Below are 19731 nucleotides of genomic sequence, written 5' to 3'. Positions count from 1 at the left end.
GAGGTAGCAGTCTGTCTGAAACAGCTGTATCTTTTTACTTTGGAAGCAGATTATTCTGAACTTGAACTTTAGTTGTTAATCTTATTTTATCAAAGACATTGTGGTTTGTGATAGTGGAATGAGGTTCCATAGAAAAGTGCACTGAGACAGGAGTGGATTTGGTAAAGTAATTGGTGGTCTTGTCTTAGTTGAAATCCCGTCCGCTTCATTTGTTTTTTTTTGATATGCCGCCAGTGTTCTCGTGAACAGTAAGCAGAGCATGATCCAGGCAGGAAAATCAGCACTTCTCTGTTTAGATCTACCAGCCTGACTGTCATTTTTTTGCATATTGTAACTTCCTATCAACATTTTGTGTGGAATTTAAAACCAAACAAAAAAAACTACCACAAAACCAAAAAAGCTCAAACTGCTAAAACTCCATGAAATTGCCTTTTCCTCTTCTCAAAGAGATCTCATTGTGCAGTGTAATACAAAGACAATTGTTCTTTTTGCATATGTCAGCCTTTTTCCTTCATTCCTAAATTTTGGTTATGGGGAAAGACTTGATGTTATAAACATTTGATTGTTGATCTCTTGAAACTGAACATCCTTCTTAAAGATTCTCACTGTTGGCTGTAGAGACTGCAGTAAAAGATGTAATTTAACTTTTATAAAGCTTGCCAGTGGATGGCAACGGCTCAGCGCACAAGCTCTAAGTCTGTAAGTGTGGTTTCATTGCGTATTTTGAAAACATCCTCTGGTGTAGGAAAGTATTTGTAAGTCATATAAAACGTATGTCCTCGGACATACCTTCTTTAAAATGAAGCTTTGCAAACCACCAGTATAAGGGTGTCAGGCTAAAGGACACATCACAGAAACAGTCAAATATCAGCTGCCTTCTCTGTGCATGTTGAGATGTTTTCACCCAGTAGGATGACTTAAAAGGGGAGTTAGGATCTGAATATCTTGATATTTAGAATGAAATCAATCCACTGTTTATGAATATGAAGGTATAGTTAAGCAACTGATAATTGTGCTTTGCAGGCATTGCATTTTGCACCCCAGCCTTAAAACGAATCTGGTTTTCTTCGTCTCTAACGTAAATGCAACATAGAAGAGATGCTGTTTGCTTTGTAGATGGTATAAATGAATTAAATGTATCATCTGTAATGATTTCATTATTTCAAGTGTTACATTGCTGCTGTACCGCTTAAAACTAGAGCATAAGTAATACTTTCCAGTTGCATACGCCTACACCAGGTGAGAATGCAATTGTGTGACAGACTTCAATGGACGGTTTACACAAATGCCTGTGCAAATTGGGTAATTGCACGTGCTAATCGTTAACCATGTTACCAATTATCCAGTCGACACCTGCAGTCATGCTAAGTATGTGAACAAATTAGGCGTGTAATTGCACAGGCATTTTGCTGGCTTATCCTTTTCCAGTTAGCAGTGTTCCTGTTCTAGAATAAGTTCCACATGGGAAAACTATATTGGTATAATTGTAGTGGTGCTTACAAAGGTGTAATTATGCTCAAATTTCTGTATAAGGAAGAGCCTTCATATATTTCCTTCAGTTCTCTTATGCTGTTTGGGTTTGTCAACAACTGTATGCCAAATCAATGTTAAATCTAAAAAGCAAAGCCTATAACCTTCATTAAGATAGGAAATGTTCTGGTGTGGGATTGAGCCTGCAAGTTCTCTAGAGATGCTGCAGTGAGAGATCTTTATCATTACAGGAAGAAACCCTTTTAGTAAAGTTTGTGTAAGTTTGACACAAATTTGAAGCCAGTACATAGAGTAATAATTAGTATGCAGATGAATAAAATATAATTCATCTTTCTAGGCCCTTCCCTAAAGGAGATGAAAGAAAAAAAGCTTGTTTGAGTGCTCTATCTGAGGTGAAAGTGCAACCTGGTAAGAAGTGATTTAATCACATAATAAAGTGGGCTTTTTGCATTCAGAGTGAGTACTGTATTTTCTGCAAGCAAATATGGAAATCTCTGCAAGTGGCTGTTCTTCTGTTACAGTTGGATTATTTCTGTCTTGAAACAATTCAAATATTTTTATCTACCCAATAATTTCTATATGGTGCTTCAAAACTTGCCTAAGAGTGAGGTAGATAACACACATAATGGATAAAAGCATAAATACATGTCTTAAGAGGGAAGAAAATAAGGTCTTTTTCTTCGTACCACCTTTTTGTAAAAAGATGAGACACTTTTGAGAAGTTACGTTATCTCAAGAATGAAGCGTGTCCAGTTCCTTTCATTCTCCTTTTTCTCCTATCAGGCATTCCCTTGAAGTGTCATTGTCTGAAGGTCCTTTTAAATCCCAAACGTGTTTTCCCAATCTGAGTCTTCTCTTTAAAAATGAAGCTTTCATCAAGCTTTTCCTGATCTCTGACAGGTCTCAGTTCTCTCGCCATGAGTTGGTTGCTAAGGGCCCTTTCTAGTGCTCTGGGACATGCTGCCACCTCTTCTTAGGGACTATTATAAGAGAAGTCCTGTCTGTGTATTTTTGTGGCACAGATTCTACAGTATTAGTTCAAAACTGTAGTCTGTTAGTTTCTGGCAATCACTCCCTAATACAAAAAACATTGCATCCCTCGTGGCTCACAGACTATAATCTCCAGTTTATCTCTAGCATTTGATTTAATTCAAAACTATGTATTGAGGTTTTAGGCACATCAGTTATTGTCTGATTGTCATTGTCACACTAGCCAGTGGATTTGTTCTCAGCTGTCTGCTCCATTTTGCAGGCTGTTATTTGCCCAGCAATCCTGAAGCTATTGTTCTGGACATCGATTACAAATCAGGAACTCCGATGCAGAGGTACCAGGCTCTTGTTATATTCTCCCATTAAGTTAATTCCTGGTATGTAGGTATTTTTCTAGAAGTTCTTGTCTGGCTAACTTGCACTCATCATCATCTTTGTTTTTATTACAATTTAGTGCAGCAAAAGCACCCTACCTGGCCAAATTTAAAGTGAAACGATGTGGAGTCAGTGAGCTTGAAAAAGAAGGTTAGTAACTGCATCTTAATCATTTACACTACTAATTAAGAGTGGGTGATTCCTTTAAAATCACTTGCTTTTAGTCACCCGTACTGCTGCAGTAAAATTATTTTCATGCTGAACTTTATCTGCAATGGTGCAGCTCAGAAATGAAACTGAATCAAAGAAAGAGAGAAGAAAAGTCTGAAGGCTTAAATCCTTTTTTTTTTTTTTTGCAATTACAGTCACTTTAGACTAACATAGACTTCGATTGCCTTTCCCTGGTTTTTAGACCGTAGCAAACTCCAGGTTTTGGCAGTTTTTTCTCATGAATTTTTGTGGGATGCTCTGGCTGTCTAGCTTAATGCAGGTCACGCATTTATCATGTAAATCATGAACACTATTTTGATATGTTCCAGTTTCAGTAGAAGAAGGGAAATAGAGTACTCACCTTGCAAGGCAGAAATATCTGTAGTGCACCTGCAGTGAAATGTTGTAGTTTTGAGTGCAGAGGGCTAATGAAAGCGTGTGTCTGGGTTTCACTTTATACTCTTCCTGCAGGTCTGCGCTGCCGTTCCGATTCCATAGATGAAAGTGCAGAAGAAGGGGTGGACAGTAGGAAGATCTGTTGGCAGGCAGCCATCTTTAAAGTGGGCGATGACTGCAGACAGGTACAAAGTTATCAGTTATAGAAGGCAGATTTGTAGGTGACAATACACAAGAAGAAAATAATTTCAGTATAGAAATATTTTTCTTTGGAATTTTGCGAATCTCCAGTAGTTCTGGACTGAGAGTGAGAAATGTGTTATACCACTAGAGAAGTTCTAGTTTGAAAACAAAAGGCCATTCTTTCCAGACAGTTTACCATCAGTTAAAATTCTTTTTCAGAGTTTATTTTTCGATTGAACTATTGGTAACATAGCAGTAGTTTTCAAGGTGGAATCTTGTACCTTGAAGCTCAATTGGTTTTGATTAAGGGGGGATGCTGGCTATTATCCCTGGAGTTATTGGTAGCCCTTTTATCAAAGAGCAATGGAAACGTTTGTTCTGAGGTCAGCAGGTAAATCTTCAGCGTTGCTTGCTACCCACTTAAACAGTATTATCTTTTCCCTTTTTACTTCCCCCCCAGAGCCCCAGTGCATGCACAGGCACACATCTGCAGACCTGCTGGGGTAACTTAACGTTCACTTCAGTGTTCTTCAGATCATTTTTGTAATCTAAGTTATGACCCGTAACCTCTGTAATCCTCATGCATTTTTTTTCTTGTATAACAGGACATGTTGGCTTTACAAATCATCGATCTCTTCAAGAACATATTTCAGCTGGTAGGCCTGGATCTTTTTGTGTTTCCATACAGAGTGGTGGCCACAGCTCCTGGGGTAAGTGGGCAATTAACTGTACTGCTGTAGAAAATAGCTCCTAACTAAAAAAGACTTTCCCTTCCAGCACACATAAAAATTCCATACTGTGAGGAAATACTGCCCACATCACTCATGCCAAATATTTGGAGTACCAGCAACAAAAAAGACTTTCCTCTCCTGCTTCCTGCTTTTCTAAAGCTTTTGGCTCTGAAATTTTTCTGCTTGTGGTTATTCATGTTTGTTGTTTGATTTTTGGGCCTGCATTGTGCAAGTCAGTGGATAGTTACAGAGCATGTTCTACGTTGCATGGAAATCCTAAAAAACTGGATATACATTTTTATGAATAAACTAGAAAGCCTGTATTCAGTGATCTGTAGGCTTCTCCACATTTCCCTCAGGACCTGTATGACTGCCAGGAGCCATGAACAAAATATATTTTAGGAGTGTGCTTTACAGACCTGTTTCTCCTCTTCCCCTTCAGTGCGGTGTTATTGAATGCATTCCTGACTGCACATCCCGTGACCAGCTGGGCAGGCAGACGGACTTTGGGATGTATGATTACTTTACAAGGCAGTATGGAGATGAGTCTACCCTTGCATTCCAGAAGGTAAAATATCAGTTGGCAAGCAGAGCAAAATCTTGACTGAGAAATATTCTAGCTGTAAGAAATAATGACAAATAATTGGATAATGACTACCGTAATGCTGTATCTGGTTTCTGATGCTGATAATCCGTTTTTAGCCATGAGTGAGTTAGCTAAAGAAGTTATTGCAGCTGTAGATATATGGAGAATATCATTGAACATTGCTTCAAACTAATCATGAATGGAAAAAAAGAAAAAAGCTTTGTTCAGCTGTATCTGCTCCTGGGATGGAGAGTTATTAAATTTGCTGTGTTCTTCTGATTTGTTTTATCTTCCTGTTTGTACAGGCTCGCTATAATTTCATCCGCAGTATGGCTGCATATAGTCTGCTCCTGTTTCTGCTCCAGATTAAAGACAGGCATAATGGCAACATCATGCTGGACAAAAAGGGACACATCATTCATATTGGTCAGTCATATGCGCATTTGAATTTCAGTAGTTACTTTTTCCTTCTGTTGTGGAGTATTGCTCATAGAAGATGATAATCCATTTCCCTTTTGAGGTCAATCTATATAGTGACTTCACATTTTGTAAATATACATGGGATTTTTTTCATGTCTGTTCAGTATTGTATGTATATTCATGTTGGCTGCTCCTTTGTAAATTTAGCTTTGCAAAGCTTTACCAGCTTCAGGAAAGTATATACACATGTATGGATGGATTATGCATGTATATGTACTTATGCATACATGCATTATGTTTATGCATATATGTATCTTTGGGTTCCTTTCATCACTGAAAAAGTATGAATTAAATTTGACAAGTAAATTTATATAACTGTTTAAGGCTGTAACCTCGACTTTAGCTTTGTTTTTCTGGAACTGCACAGATGCTTCAGCAAGGAGTTCATTTGATGTCATCATTCTTGCATCTACTCTAATCTCATGGTGATAGTTGTTTGTTAGTGTTCTTACACTTCACCCAAGCTTTTTTCCAGTTGGAGTTGAAATGTTGGTAGAATATATGAAATCTGCATCTCCTTTCTTCTGCCAGCTTTGGCAGTGCTCAATTAACCAACCAAGTTTATGAGGCAGATTATCTTTTGGCACAGATTTTGGATTCATGTTTGAAAGCTCACCTGGTGGAAATCTGGGCTGGGAGCCTGACATTAAGCTGACGGATGAGATGGTGATGATAATGGGAGGAAAAATGGAGGCAACTCCGTTCAAGTGGTTTATGGAGATGTGCGTCAGAGGCTATCTGGCCGTCAGGTAAGGTGTCCTTAACTGCTCAGAAGTGGAAGTGCTTGCATACCTAAAACCAGATGAGAAGATAAATAATAATAAACATTTGTCTGTAGGGGGGCTGGGCCTGTCAGACTGCCCTGGTACATCTTGCAAACTTTGAAACAACTTCATAATCCTGCAGTTTTACAGCCTTTATGGGTTTTTTCGTGTTCTTATGTTATATTTGAAAATTGTATATATTTTGTCCAATTTATAAATATGATGTTACGTTTCCTCACATGATTTAGTATGCTAATAAAGCTTTGCTGTAAGAAACTACAGGAGAATCAAAATCTTTCTTGTTTTCCCAAACAGGACACTCACTTTAGTCACCCGTTCAGCTAGTTAATTAGGTAGGAGATATGAAAAAGTGCTAGAATTTTCTGTTGTAAAATATGCAGGGGTGTTGGTAGCTCAGCTCTTAAGCTGTGATTGCCAGCCAGCCACAGTAAAGATTTGTGACTTCACCTGGCTCCATAGCAAGCAAACAACATTTGCTTTAACATGAAGACTAATAAATCTATATGAATAGGATGTTGCATGTGGGTGGGAGAAGAACAGTGCAACAGAGCCTAAATAAAAGTTCATTCTATCACGAGTATAAAGGATTATTGGTGTTATCTTACAGAATCAAAGTTTCTTCAGCTAGTAGCCCCAAAAGGGGCTGTCTTGGAGTCACGATCAATTTGGGTCCTTGACAGGGAGCAGTCTGGAGGTGGTTTTGTGTCAAGGCAAAATGTCACCCAAGTAGTAGAGTAATAGCTTGGTAGGTAATAAGTGTTCTGAGTGGGAGGAGAGGAAGGAGACGGGAAGATGGGCTGACTATAGTAAAGAATTACATAGAGTAATTAGGAATTAGAAGACAATCTGTTACTGTGGTATTGCTGGTTATGATGCCAAAGAAATGTTAACTAAAGCATTGCTTTGTATAATCCTCCATGAGACTGTTCATCTTGCAGCATTCCAAGTATCTGGTAGTCCAACATAAAGGAGTGAAATTTAATTAAAGTGACAGGTTGCAAGCAATGGTGTAGCTCCACCAGCAAATGAAAGAGGATTAAATGTGTTGATTTAATTACAGAAAAAGGTGTGGTCCAACTCATTGAACTCCTCAGCTTGCCTCCTTTACCTATGAAGGCTGCAGAAATTTCAGTGCTATAACCTTTTTCTCCTCTTTTTAGGCCTTATATGGATGCCGTTGTCTCACTGGTTACATTAATGTTGGATACAGGGCTGCCTTGTTTCCGAGGGCAGACAATCAAGCTGTTGAAGTAAGTCAGCATATGTATGAAATGGAAAATGTATGTTCTTCACAGAATGTGCGCTTTCCACAGCTTCTGCAGTGAGTATAGGTGTCATGCGACTCAAATATCTTTAATGTCTTTATTATTGTAAAAATGGTAAGTTTTGCTTATGAAATATCTCAGACAGTAGGAATTCCAGAGGACTTTTCATAGAGTTAAATTCAAGCTGTTCAATGACTGTGCAAGTACACGGATAATCTTTAAGTTCATAGGAGTAGCAAAATAAGACTGTAAAGATCTGCTTTAATTGAGAGGTAATGAGTTGCTGAGACTGATGTTCTCTGAAATGGTATCGGACTCCAAAGAACAGCATCTTAAAATTTGTTCCACAGATAATACAGTACTGGATGGGACTACGTTGTAACATTCCACAGCTTAGGCAAATACAAATTTTAATGTGACACTTTAAACAGCCCTTCAGGCTTATGCTTCTGGAGTTTTAGCTCCAGGGGGAGCAGAGGTAGCTCAGTATTTCCTGCATTTAAATTCCTACAATTTCCTAAAGATAAGCACAGATTTGTAAATTATGATGGGCTGGAGCTCAAGGGCACTACTAGATACACAGATATTTTAAAAGCAGCAGCTGCCTAGAAAGAGAGACTTGCTGTTCCTATAGTTAGCACTAGACTGATGAAGAGTTCACAGCCTCTGTCTCCACTGTAAGACTAATGGCAAGTGCTTATTAAAACATGAGATAATTTGTACCAGGTAGTCTCACAAGAAGTAGATTATTGGAGCAAATGAAATCAACACCTGGCTGAGCTTGTGCAAAGACACATATTTATCATGCTCAAAGGAGACCTCACTAAATTTACTCTTGCATTTTGTGATTTTCTACGTATAGGCACAGGTTCAGCCCCAACATGACTGAGAGGGAAGCTGCAACTTTCATCATCAAGATCATCCAGAATTGTTTCCTCAGCAACAGGTTTGGCATCTGTGCATTTCTTTTCCCCATGGCCAAATGAAGGTCATCAAACTTTCAGCAGAGCTAAAAAGTAGAGTTTTATCAGTCAGATATCAGACATTTTTGAATTGCTGATATTTAGATAATGCAGGACAGCAGTGTTGCTTCTGAACATTCTGCATCTCCTCTCTTTTACACTGGGAAGGAAGGCTTAAGCCCAGGCTGGTCAAATACCTGACAAGTCTAAAGAATAGAAGGTTTTCTGTCAGAGTGAATCTTTGGCCCAAAAGTTAAGCATTTTGGCTCCTATGTTAAAGCATGCACATCTGTGTATATGTAGTTGTGATATCTCCTTTTACATGGGGTAGGACCACCTCTACAAATATAAAGGGATAAATAGTAAATGGTATTGAATGGTGACAGGAATAGCATGACTTCTCGTCAGAACGAAGAGAGATTGATCTTAAAGGTTGTTCCCTTTAATTTTGTAAAGAGGAGGTTTCTTAAAAAAAAGTATGTATGGTCTGAATGAGAATGAAACAGAAACTGAACTACAGTGACTTTTCAAAATATTTTTTATAGTTGCCTGTAGGCATTAAGTTGCCTGAATATCCTCCTGAAATTCAAAGCTGCTATTCTGTGCAAAAGTGTATTTGACTCTTCTCTAAAAATGAGTTCAAATCTTTCTGCTAATTTTTTCTTCATGTCTTTATGCTACATTAACGTATTAATCATTTTGCTAGACTTTGTTATTTAGTTTATAACATTGGCTAAAGAAAATGCCTCAAGTAGAGAACCCTGGTAATGTGGTTTTTTAATGTCTTTGTAGCCTGGCCAAGTTTGTCATCTACTATTCAGTATAATTAATGGAATAATCAGTTCTATCAGATAATTAGCAATTTAAAAATAAGCTTAATCATCAGCTAGCCATTCAGCTGTAGGTTTTTTCCCTTCAAGTATACAAATAGTTTGGTATCTTGTCTACCTGTGGCATGGTTAGTCTGTGACCTGAATAAGCTCTGCCTGTGGATAATTGAGTTATCTGTAACAAGGCTTAGATTTGTTTGTTCAGTCACTCATCAGAAATGCTGCTATTAATGCTATTATTTCCCCATCCCTTTTATTTTCATTATTAGCATTATCCTTCATTAAGATAACTTTTATTTCCACACAATCCTGTCTCCACACAGCCCTGATGATCTTGCTTCAATCATTATGCATTTCCTTCTCCCAAAACAAGCTGCCAGTGCAACGTGCAGTGCTTTTGGCTTATCCAAACACAGGATCCAAGTTGCTTTTGCCACACTGAGAAGCATGGAAATACTTTTATTTAACCTAGTTTAAACAAGAGCAGGATGTTTTGTGCCATTCATAACAGTAATGGGGCCTTCACAATGCCTTCAAAGCACGTAGGGCTAGTTTTGATTAGCAGCTAATTTCCTTCACCTGCAGTTTGTTTCTGAGAGATCTTGATGTTTGTTTCTGTGACAATGGGTGCAGTGGTTTTTTGAACTTCTACTTACCTCTGGCTTTGCTTTTCTTCTCTAGGAGCAGAGCATATGACATGATCCAGTACTACCAGAATGACATCCCGTATTGAGAGACACTAGAGATTCACTGCCCAAGTGAAACATCAGTCCAAGCTTGTAATCAATAGGAGATGCTCAGTCACACCTCACTATCTTCCATCTTTTGTGTATGTGTGTGCATGTGGGTACGAGTTTCCTGGACATCGCAACAATCAGTCCGATTCATTCCTTTCTCTTTACCAGGTTTATATATATTTCTGGTTTTCCCTGGATTTTTGGAGTTGGGCTGCAATCGCATCAAAAAATTGTGCTACGATTATGAATGTGTGAAAGAGGTAAAGCTGGTGGAGTTTGAGATTTTTTTCATGCAAGGATTTTATAATACCTTTAAAAAATAAATAAAGCCCCTTTCCTGCACAATCCCACAAAATGCCATGGAAGGGAAGGGTATGGATTTCTCTTTGGAAGCAGAAATGTTACCGTGTTCTAATTCCACTGTATAGAAAGCCTGATAATCATCCAAGCTGGTGATGTCTATGTAGCTGTGTTCATATTTTGCACTGTACATGGTCCCTGCCACGTGGTCAGTTATTTGTACATGAAGAATGTATTTTTTTCCTTTTGTGTGTTTTAAAAAGAGAGAACTCTACTGAAGATATATTTAATCTATAAAATGTAATAAAAGACCTTAGACTCTGTGTCTGTTGCAAATGTTTTAGTTTATACACTACATCATTCCGCGCAGTTGTGCGCTATTGTGACCTTTTGACTGGAGAAATTGGGTTTTTCTTCAGCTTCTTATCTGTCTCAAATGCCGTTTTTTTCATTCATAAATGCTTTGTTTTCAGGAACTGAAAGACAGGACCGATGTAAAGCTCCCCCTGTGCCTCATGCAGGGACACGACTCTATGGGGGACAGTCCGTCCCTTTCTACGTGTTTGTGGTTCTCGAACGTGCTCATGAAAACTCAGTCCCTCTTTAGGGGACTTTTTTTCGCCCTGTCCAGTTCCTGCGCCGCGGAGGAGGGGACGGGAGGGGAGGGGAGAGGAGGCAGGGAGGGAGAAAGGGCCGGCGGGGCCCTGCGCAGCTGCTGAGGTGATGGCCGCAGCTGCTGAGGTGATGGCCGCAGCTGCTGAGGTGACGGCAGCACCTGCGCGCCGCCCGCGCGAGCAGCTGTGAGGCGCGCGGCGCTGGGCGGGAACGCTGCCGCAGCCCTTGAGGCGGCTCCACCCTGAGGAGACGCTTCGCCCTGACGAGGGCCCAGCCCCGGGGTGGGCGGAGGCGTCGTGCGGGAGACCCAGCCCTGCGGCGGGGCTGCACCATGAGGTGGGTTCGGTCCTGCGCGGGAGCGGTGGGTGCGTTGTGAGCCGCGCTCAGGTTGTGGATCACACGAGGGTTTCGGCCTCTGAAAGGCGGCCGCGCGTCCCCGGGAAGGGCCCAGGGCTGTAGTTGCCCAGCCCGGGCTGAGGGCTGCCCGGGAGCGGGGCTGCAGCAGCAGGGCCCGGTGTGTGAGGGGACGGGCGGGCTCCTGCCTACAGGGCCGATGGGGGCTGTGCACACATCTTCCCCCTTGGTAGTGTGCCCTTGTGAGCAGCATTCAGCCAGCACTTGAGTCTCCCTGGGTGAGTTTTGGCTTTGTTGAGGGGATCCTCGGGGTGTCCTCTTGGCCCAGGGCAGCTGGAGCTGCCGAGGGGCAGGCGGCCCAACGCTAGGCTGGCCGTAGGCCCATCCCGGGGGTGCAGGGGGTGCGCTGCTGTGCTCAGGGGCAGGAGGGGCATCGAGGGCAGCTTGGCAGTGAGCTGGGGGCTCTGTGTGTGGGGCAGTGAAGGGCCTGGCCCTTTCCCACTGTGGAAAGGCTGCAGTCAGACTGGTTCATCCAAAAGTGGCTCAGGCTTTTGCCACGAGTTTTAAAACGAGTGTTATGCTGCTGTCTTTTGGTTGTGTGGTGGGTGGCTCACAGCAAGGTGCACTCCACACCCCTTTTTTCATTAGCAAAATGAGGAGGTGCCAGTGGCTTTTTCTAGAAACAGAGGTTCACCAGGGAGAAGTAGTGTGCAAGAACTGCTTTAATTATTGATTTAATTTAGCTTTATTATACAAGCAACTGGGACATGGAGTAGTTTTTGTGCTGTGTGCCTGTGGCTACTCGTACCTATTCAGTTTCCACAGGAAAAGGAGCTGATTGACACTATAAGTGGGGTGTAATTCCTCACATCTTTAATGGGGAGCAGGTGGAGTGATGAGGTGTGAAGGCTTCTCAGGGCAGCTGGTGAGGAGTTATATTTTGCTAATTCAAGTTAATGCTTATGTGCATGCATTTTTCTTTCTTGCACCTCAAAATAGATGTACCATGTAAAATGGAAACCCAAATGAATGTCTCAAGCAGCCTTACAATGAGAAGATCGATTAAGTGCTATCATAACTGGAGGTGGCATCAGAAGTTGCTCTCTTGAATGAGTACAGGATAAATGAATGCTATTAGGTGTAAGCTTGCTAACAAATGCTTGTAGTAGTTTTGTTAGAAATATTTGGGGCTAGAAGTGATTATCAGCTGGTGAATAATAATATTAAGAATAATACATAGAGCCCTGCTAATGCTGGACTTAAGAATGTCACTTCAATTTGTGAATCTCAACCTACTTAGCAATTTTTGTGTGTTCTAGTGCAGTTTTCTAGAGTACAATTAGAGCCATCCAGGGTTTTGTATCAGGAAGTGAATGAGTTTAATTGTTCTTCACAGTGCCTGGTTATTTTACCTGCTTCAGTCAGGCTGTCTGGAGAACTGACATGGTCTTAGTTCTTCTGTAAAGTTTGTCCAGAGCAATGAAAGGAGCTGGGGCCGGTTGCTTGTAGAGGTCAGCTGGAGTTATCACAAGTACAGGCTGATTTGTAGTATGCCCTTAAAAACTATAAGATTATTGCATTTGATTATATCACTTCTTGTGCTATGAAGTTTGTGGAACTGTTGAGAATGTGTTAAAATTTCATGTTAGTAGGAATGACAAGATCCTGTGATGTTTTTGTTTCTCATTGTGGTTTTTGGTGATGGTGTGTGCCAAAGCTCACCTGTATATTAAAATTAAATCGGCAGATTTAATTTTCACAAGCTGACTGTGCCCTCTTCCCCTCCCCTCAGAATTCCTACTGCAGCACAGAGGTGGGAGAAAACTCCCCTGTAACTGAGCATCCATTGGTATACAGAGGGGATTAGGCAGTTTACATTTAATCATGCAAGGTAGTACTCTAAAGGTGATTTTTCTCAAATGGGATGTGTTCTGTATATTTCTTCAGGGAGACTGAGGAGGTGAGAATACTAAGGCGCTTCAGAATATTGCAAGCACTTTGGAAACACTGAATTGATGCAGTTGGAGATGGCACAGACTTATTTCATCTTCATCCGCCCACCAGGGAAGGATACATCCTTTGCGCAAGAAGGCTGGCAGAACCTTCAGAAGTCGCTCAGGTACTTCAAATAGAATTAAGATGTATACAAAGGTATTCTGAAGGTTTTTTTTGTCCCTGAACATCATGTCAGACTATGTCCCAATGCCTCTACAGCCTTGAGAGAAAAGAGGCACCAGAAAGAGGGGAAAAAAATGCTCTTAAAAAAAAAAGCTTTATCTAAGAAAAGATGCTCCTATGGTTTCTCTACTCTCAGAAATTCCAGGTCATGGTGAGATACAGCCTTCCCTGGCTATACCCGCTGCAGTGCTTTCTCTTTTGGCTGTGCATATAAAGAGCCCTTAAGAAAGGAGCAAAATTTATAGTGATTCATTTGCATCTGATGGACCCAGGGTTCAGTGCTACTGGTAACTTGATCAGCACTATTCAAATGCTAATCTCATTATGTGTGTTAGAGACTGAAGCGCAGCAATGCACCTCCATCAGCGCAGTGTTCCTGTGCCATGTTCTGGCTGGTACAGGGGTCGTGGGACCCCCTGTGGCCACCCAGCACATGCTGCACAACATCGGGGTTGGTATGGGCAGGGAATGGGAATGCCTGGAGCAAACATAGGAAGAGGAGATAGGGTCCACGTTAGAAAATGCTGTGAAGGGGGAAAGGGATTGTGGCCAAGAGAACAGTTTACATTAGACTTTTTTTCCCTTTCGCTGTAAATATGCCCATCTGTTCCCCTTGCTTCCACGTGAACATTGTCAAAAAAAACCCCAAACAGTAAACAAAAGGATTTTTCCAAAATGTATATACAGCTAAAAGCATGATTAATATTTGTTTGACCTTATGAAAAATATTATGCTTGTGCTGTTTGTTGTTAAGACATGGCATTTTTCCTTCTCCCATGTAGCAGAAACTAAAATCTGCTGGGCAGCACATGGTGCACTCAGTGGCAGCACGCACACGGGGTGTTTCTAGGTGAAGGCTTTCTGACAGCACCTGGTTACTGAAAGCACCTTGAAACGATGTTTGGGGGTGCTGCTGGAGTTTCCAGGCCTGGTGTGAAGGAGACCTATCCCAGGCAGTTACCAACAGTATGGAAGTGGTGGGTTAGTTTGTTTGAGATTTTTTGTGCCTCATCTGCTTTTGTAAGAATTCTACATTGGGGATGTCACAGGAGTTATAATCCTGAAGAAGCACGATTTGAAGGTGACATAGTGTATTTATCAGGTAAGCTACTTAGCTGGCAAAAGCAGATGAGCTCTGGTAACGTGCAGTCCTGGCATCAGCTGGCTTGTTAAACAGCACAGCCTCCCTAAAAGGACTGTTTTTCTGATGGGCTGTTGCAGCTACAGCAGCCCTGTTACTAGAGATGTGTAGTTCTAGGTGAGGCCTTTGTGTTTATTTCTGGTACAATATTAGTTGCCTGATAGCAAAGATAGTGTTTCTGTGAGTCCTGTTATTCGAACACGTCCCTCTCCAGGGTCAGTGCTGCCAGAGTTAGCCTCAATGCTTCTTGTAGCAGTGACAAATGGTGAACATGCGTGTATTAAGGTTCGGGCATGGCTCTGCTGCCTGACTGGGAGAGCAGAAACAGGGAGGATGACCCAGGGACACAGATCAGCAATTGCAGTAATCATGTAGGCAGGCAACAGGGATGTTTCCTTTGGAGACAGGAGTTACTCTTTGCTCAAATTACTTGAGCTGGTGGAAGTGAGGGGTAAAGCTGCCTCCATGGCCGCAAATGAGGGATCCCAATCCTGCCAGTGCAAAGGGCATCTGCTGCCTTTTCTGCCCTGGATCGCAAATGAGAACTGAGCAAGAGTTTGTGAGGAATGCATAGTGTGCTGAGGTACAGTTACCCCAGGAAACAGACGTGTGGCTGTGCAGCCCTGGTGGCAGCAGAGCTGCCACCCTTCTGTCCAAATCTATTGCCTTTAGAGCTCTGGCAGTTCGGCGAGACCCTGAGCCCAGGTCTCAGCTCTAGCACGGGGCCTCTGAGCTGCATGGTGCTGACTGCTGTCTGGCTTTAACCGAGATCCTGCTAATTTTCTTGGCCTCATTAACTGCAGCCTCGCAGCCCTGTGGGCTGGGCGGCAGAGGGCACTCCAAAACAAGCCGTGGTGCCTGGGACACATGGACTGAGCAATTGAGGAGAAACAAATCTGCCTTTCCTGTAAGGCGAGCAAGTCTGGCAGGGAAAACCTTGCCATGACCTTTAGTTGTGACATATCTGTCACGGCAGGCACTGAGTGGTAGAACTAGCAAGTACCTGAATATCAGATATGAAATTGCTCAAGAGCCTGGCAGTTTGTATTCCGGCATGTTCTGCTGGGGAGGTTTTTGACCTTCTAAGGGACATAAAGGAAGTGCGTTTTGCTGACTCTGCATTGTTGTCTTAGGTGAAGCCTTTAAATATATGAGTCTCCTCTGGTATAGCAAGCATGCAGAAATAAATAGTGCATTTATGAAAAAACAGGTTTGTCGTGTGCAGTGCAGTAGTTTTCCTTGTTATTTTTGCACCCTGCTGGATGAGCAGCAGCTGTATTCAGCAGCAGAGGTGGCTGCATTTCTGTGGTTCTGTGCATGTACGTTTTTTGGAAAGCTGCTTTAGGGTGAAAGGTATTCTATACTCAGAGGTTCACGAGTACTTATTGAAAAATATAAACCTCCCCACCTAACAGTAGTTTAACATTCTCTCTGAGTGGTTTGCCTTGGGCTTCACTTTGCAGCAGACATAGTGGGTAGATGGCACTGCAAAGTCTAGAAGCGTCACCGAAGAAGCAGAGCACAGGTGGCAGGATGGGGGAAGAAAACAGGTCCAAGAGAAGAAAACACTTTGGTGCAACTATAAAGAGCTCGTTGCTAATGAGTAATTTCTGTGGTTGCTTTGAGTCCAGGCAAGTAATAGTTTTAAGTCTTCCCCATGCTGTCTGTGGCAAAGGTGGGATCAGATGTTTGGAATCATCTGCCATGAAGATAGCCTTAGTCTGTGCTGTTACCAGGATTAAAAAGGACTGTCTAGGGATGGATCCCAACAGAAACCTTGGCTCTGAAATGTGCTTTCTCCATCTTGCCCCAAGTGTAAACTGAGATTTGAATTTCAATCTTTTTAACATCAAGTTTGGCCTTTAGGCTGCAACCCCAGACAGTACAGAAGGAAGCAAGTACCAGCTACAGCTGTGTTTGTGTCACAGATCAGAGCTCAAACAAAGGGGCACACAAATATACCGTAATTTCAAGCTCATTACTTTGCAGACAGGATGACTAGATCAGAGGGAGGGATTAAATTCTAGATAAGAAGACAAACCTGCAAAGGAAACATATGAGCTGGATTCTCAGAAAGACCTCAGGAACCTGAAAACCCAGTTGGTTTCCAGGACAATGCTGAAGTTAGTTTTTTCCCTCCCTCTCTGCTGTGATCCTTCTTCCAATTTGAAGTTTTCTTTCCTTTGAGATGTAGGTCTTATCGGCTTGTGGGACAAGTGAGTCAGTACAGTGCCTGAGGCTATGGGAACAGGGCTGATGGTAACTGAGTTCCTGCCCATCAGCTGAGCCTGCAAAACCAATCATGTTTGTGTTCCTGCTTTGTCTCAGCTGAAAGGTAAAACTCCTGAGTTTAAATCTCACCAGAAGTTGTTTAAAACCAGAGCAGGCTTAAGAGCTGGTATATCAGTTCCCAGCTTCACCTGGGAGCAGGAATTTGTGTTGCCATAACCCTGTCACAGGGGATATATGATGGGCCAAATCCCTTTAGAAATGCTTGAAGTGAGATGTAGGGAGCTTGATTTCTTCCAAAATATGTGCTTTGAATTTGGGAGCTGCTTTGGCTGCTCAGTTCTTAGGGAACTTGAATCTGATAGAATGGAAATGAGGAATCCAAAAATCAACTGCCGTTTATTGAGATCACATTTGTGTGCCAGTGCAAGGGAGCTCTCAAAGTACAAACTGAAATTGGAGTCCTTTTTCCTGTAATATACATTACTAAGATTTTTGAACATTATTGGTAATACTATCAGTAAAAGTTGACGTTTCATCAGATGCAACTTTTATGCTAAGAATGACTCTCGAATTTAAAACTTGTTTACAACTGAACCTGCGGCCGATTACTGTCCCTCACAGTTACTGTGATTTGCCCTTTTCCCAGGAGACTGTGTCTACTAATTGTATAGAAGTGATAGGAAAAGCAAAGCTTGCCCTTCACTTTATTAGGGTACTTTTGCAAAAAGCTCTCCTCAAGGTGTGCATGGCTGTTGCTGAGATGGTGGGACTGTTCTGCCTCTCAAAAAGCTGATGTACTGTGGGGGAAAGTTATTCAGTGGACCTGCAATTACGCTGATGTTTGGGCAGTGGAGGTGGGGACTGTGTGTGTGCCTGTACAAGGTGTCACCACTAGATGACACCATGACTCTGGTAACAAAGGTCCAGATGAACCCTAAAACCAAGGGCATTTTGCCTGTTTTGGAGGGTTTGTTACAAACTCAGAACTCGGGCTGGATTTGCAAACCTTTCAGTGAACCGGGGTCACGTTTCCCCCAAATGCAGGCTGAGGTTTGAGCAAAATGGGCTTGGTTCCAGGTGACAGGGTGGGATTTACGATTTGGGGTGGAAACCATCTGAACATTTGCCTTGCAACCAGGCTGATCTTGGCTGTGGTTACGCTTGAAGGGCCTGTGTGTGTTTGAAACAAAATCTCAGGCCGAGGTTCAGGGAATATGAGCCTCGCTTGAGCCAAAACCAGAAGGGGTTTGCACGACCCTGCTGTGAACTGCTGTAAGAAGGTTTCATGTGACTTCATAGCTCACCCGAGGTGGGTCAAGGCACGAACCCAAAAGCAGTATCCAGACGTGGTCAGTGATAGCCCCGCTTCCCTTTTAACCCGGTGTCGCTGTGGGTGGTAGGTAACCGAACGCTTGACAGGGAGCCAGCGAGCACGCCTTGCCACGCTGCCGCCACACCGGCAGAGCCCACCGGCTCACCGTGGCGTAACGGTGGTTCAGCTGCTGCTGAGGCAGCCTTGTCTCCAGGAGCACTTTGCTTTCTGATCCACCCACCAGCAAAAGGAACCTGCTTCTCCTGGGCTCTCACCTTTAAATTGCACAGTCTTTGACTCTGCAGCTGTTCATCAAGCAGTGGCTGTTGCTTGTCACTTCTTTCTCCTTTTTTTGGCTGAGTAAATGCTTGGTTATTCCCTAGCCTGAAAAAGCTTATTTGTCCTGTATTTACTGTGTCTGTGCACATACTCAAGGCACTCTTCCATTGCTTTTTTTTTTTTTTTTTTTTTGGTCTGTTTCAGTGAGACTTGGAGGATGTTCACATGAAGCACATTAATAAATCAAGCTGCATGTCTTCTGCTTTTGCAAAGGGTATTTCTGCATCCTAAAGTTTGGCAACTATCGTGTAATTATGTGGCTCCAATAATAGATTCAGGGAACTGATAATCTAAGAGGTGTTTGTATGAAGCACTGCCACCTCCTTTGAAATTCATGTCTTCCCACTAACACCTCAGGACAATCCTCCCATGCAAACTGGTTAAATACCTTGTAGCAAGAGTCAGCTCAGAGCAGGGCATTCACTTGATGAGCACATTGTGTTAAGCTACCCCCAAATGCCTGTTGTCCCTGTGTCCCACACTAGTCATGGCCTAGAGGGACCCCAGAAGCTTGAGAGACATCTCTCTTTGGTAACACTGTGGCTCCCAGTAGTGCTTGGAGATTTTTATTTTGGCAAACTTGTAGTGCTTGGGAGTTTCCTGAGTTATTAACTTCATACATTGATTTTTCATAGGATGCTCAGATGGGTAGCTAAAACAAACTAGCTGTATTAGTACAACAAGTTATCTTATGCTAATTCATTGTTATGTGTGTAGAAAACTCTTTCAAAATAAAATTCATAAATGTTTCATTACTATTGGGAGGTTAAGCATTACAGAAGACTCCACTACAAATGTTTTTGTTTATTGTTTGTTTTTTGTAGGCAGAATAGTGGAGTGTTTCTCTTGAATCATCCAGAAGCTTTGCTCTGGTTGGAATATGTTTTTTGTGGAAGCTAGCTTTTAGGTAAGGCTGGAATTTATATTTCTGGTGTTTGATGATACTGTGTCTTTTGCTATATTCACTGACAGAGTCAGAGAATTCTAAAGAATTAGTTCTAGAAAAACTCTGTTCATAGCCCATCATGAAGCAGCAGTATCACTGTTCCTAGTTTTAATTAATATCTAAATTAATTTACCAGCTTTCAGCATTTGAGTCTCTAGCTCTCCAGAAAACCCTGGGGGCCTTTTTGAAAAACAGGTACACTTGTTACTTTGCAAGGCTGCAACACTGTAGCTGATTTTAGTGAGAGATTGCATATTTTTGTTCACAGTTTAGACACTTCATTCTTACGATCC

At 42.1% G+C, this 19731-nt stretch overlaps 1 protein-coding gene across 3 annotated transcripts in view; it reads left to right on the top strand.

The window, feature by feature from the left end:
- Positions 1 to 10644, top strand: part of PI4KA (phosphatidylinositol 4-kinase alpha) — a 55561-nt gene extending 44917 nt beyond the window's left edge. For 2 of the 3 annotated variants that reach the window (XM_080355128.1, XM_080355129.1), the window contains exons 45-55: positions 1829 to 1899; positions 2744 to 2816; positions 2936 to 3006; positions 3538 to 3647; positions 4251 to 4355; positions 4819 to 4944; positions 5268 to 5388; positions 6032 to 6191; positions 7388 to 7477; positions 8355 to 8438; positions 9966 to 10644. In XM_080355128.1, the coding sequence (XP_080211254.1) occupies positions 1829 to 1899; positions 2744 to 2816; positions 2936 to 3006; positions 3538 to 3647; positions 4251 to 4355; positions 4819 to 4944; positions 5268 to 5388; positions 6032 to 6191; positions 7388 to 7477; positions 8355 to 8438; positions 9966 to 10017 (1063 nt within the window). In that variant the 3' untranslated portion in view covers positions 10018 to 10644. The remainder of the gene's footprint in view (positions 1 to 1828; positions 1900 to 2743; positions 2817 to 2935; positions 3007 to 3537; positions 3648 to 4250; positions 4356 to 4818; positions 4945 to 5267; positions 5389 to 6031; positions 6192 to 7387; positions 7478 to 8354; positions 8439 to 9965) is intronic. The other variant, XR_013922956.1, reaches the window with a different exon arrangement.
- Positions 10645 to 19731: the final 9087 nt, after the last annotated feature.

This window comes from Nesoenas mayeri, assembly GCF_963082525.1.
Source record: "Nesoenas mayeri genome assembly, chromosome: 17".
Taxonomy (NCBI): domain Eukaryota; kingdom Metazoa; phylum Chordata; class Aves; order Columbiformes; family Columbidae; genus Nesoenas; species Nesoenas mayeri.
This window is presented reverse-complemented; position numbering and strand designations above follow the sequence as displayed.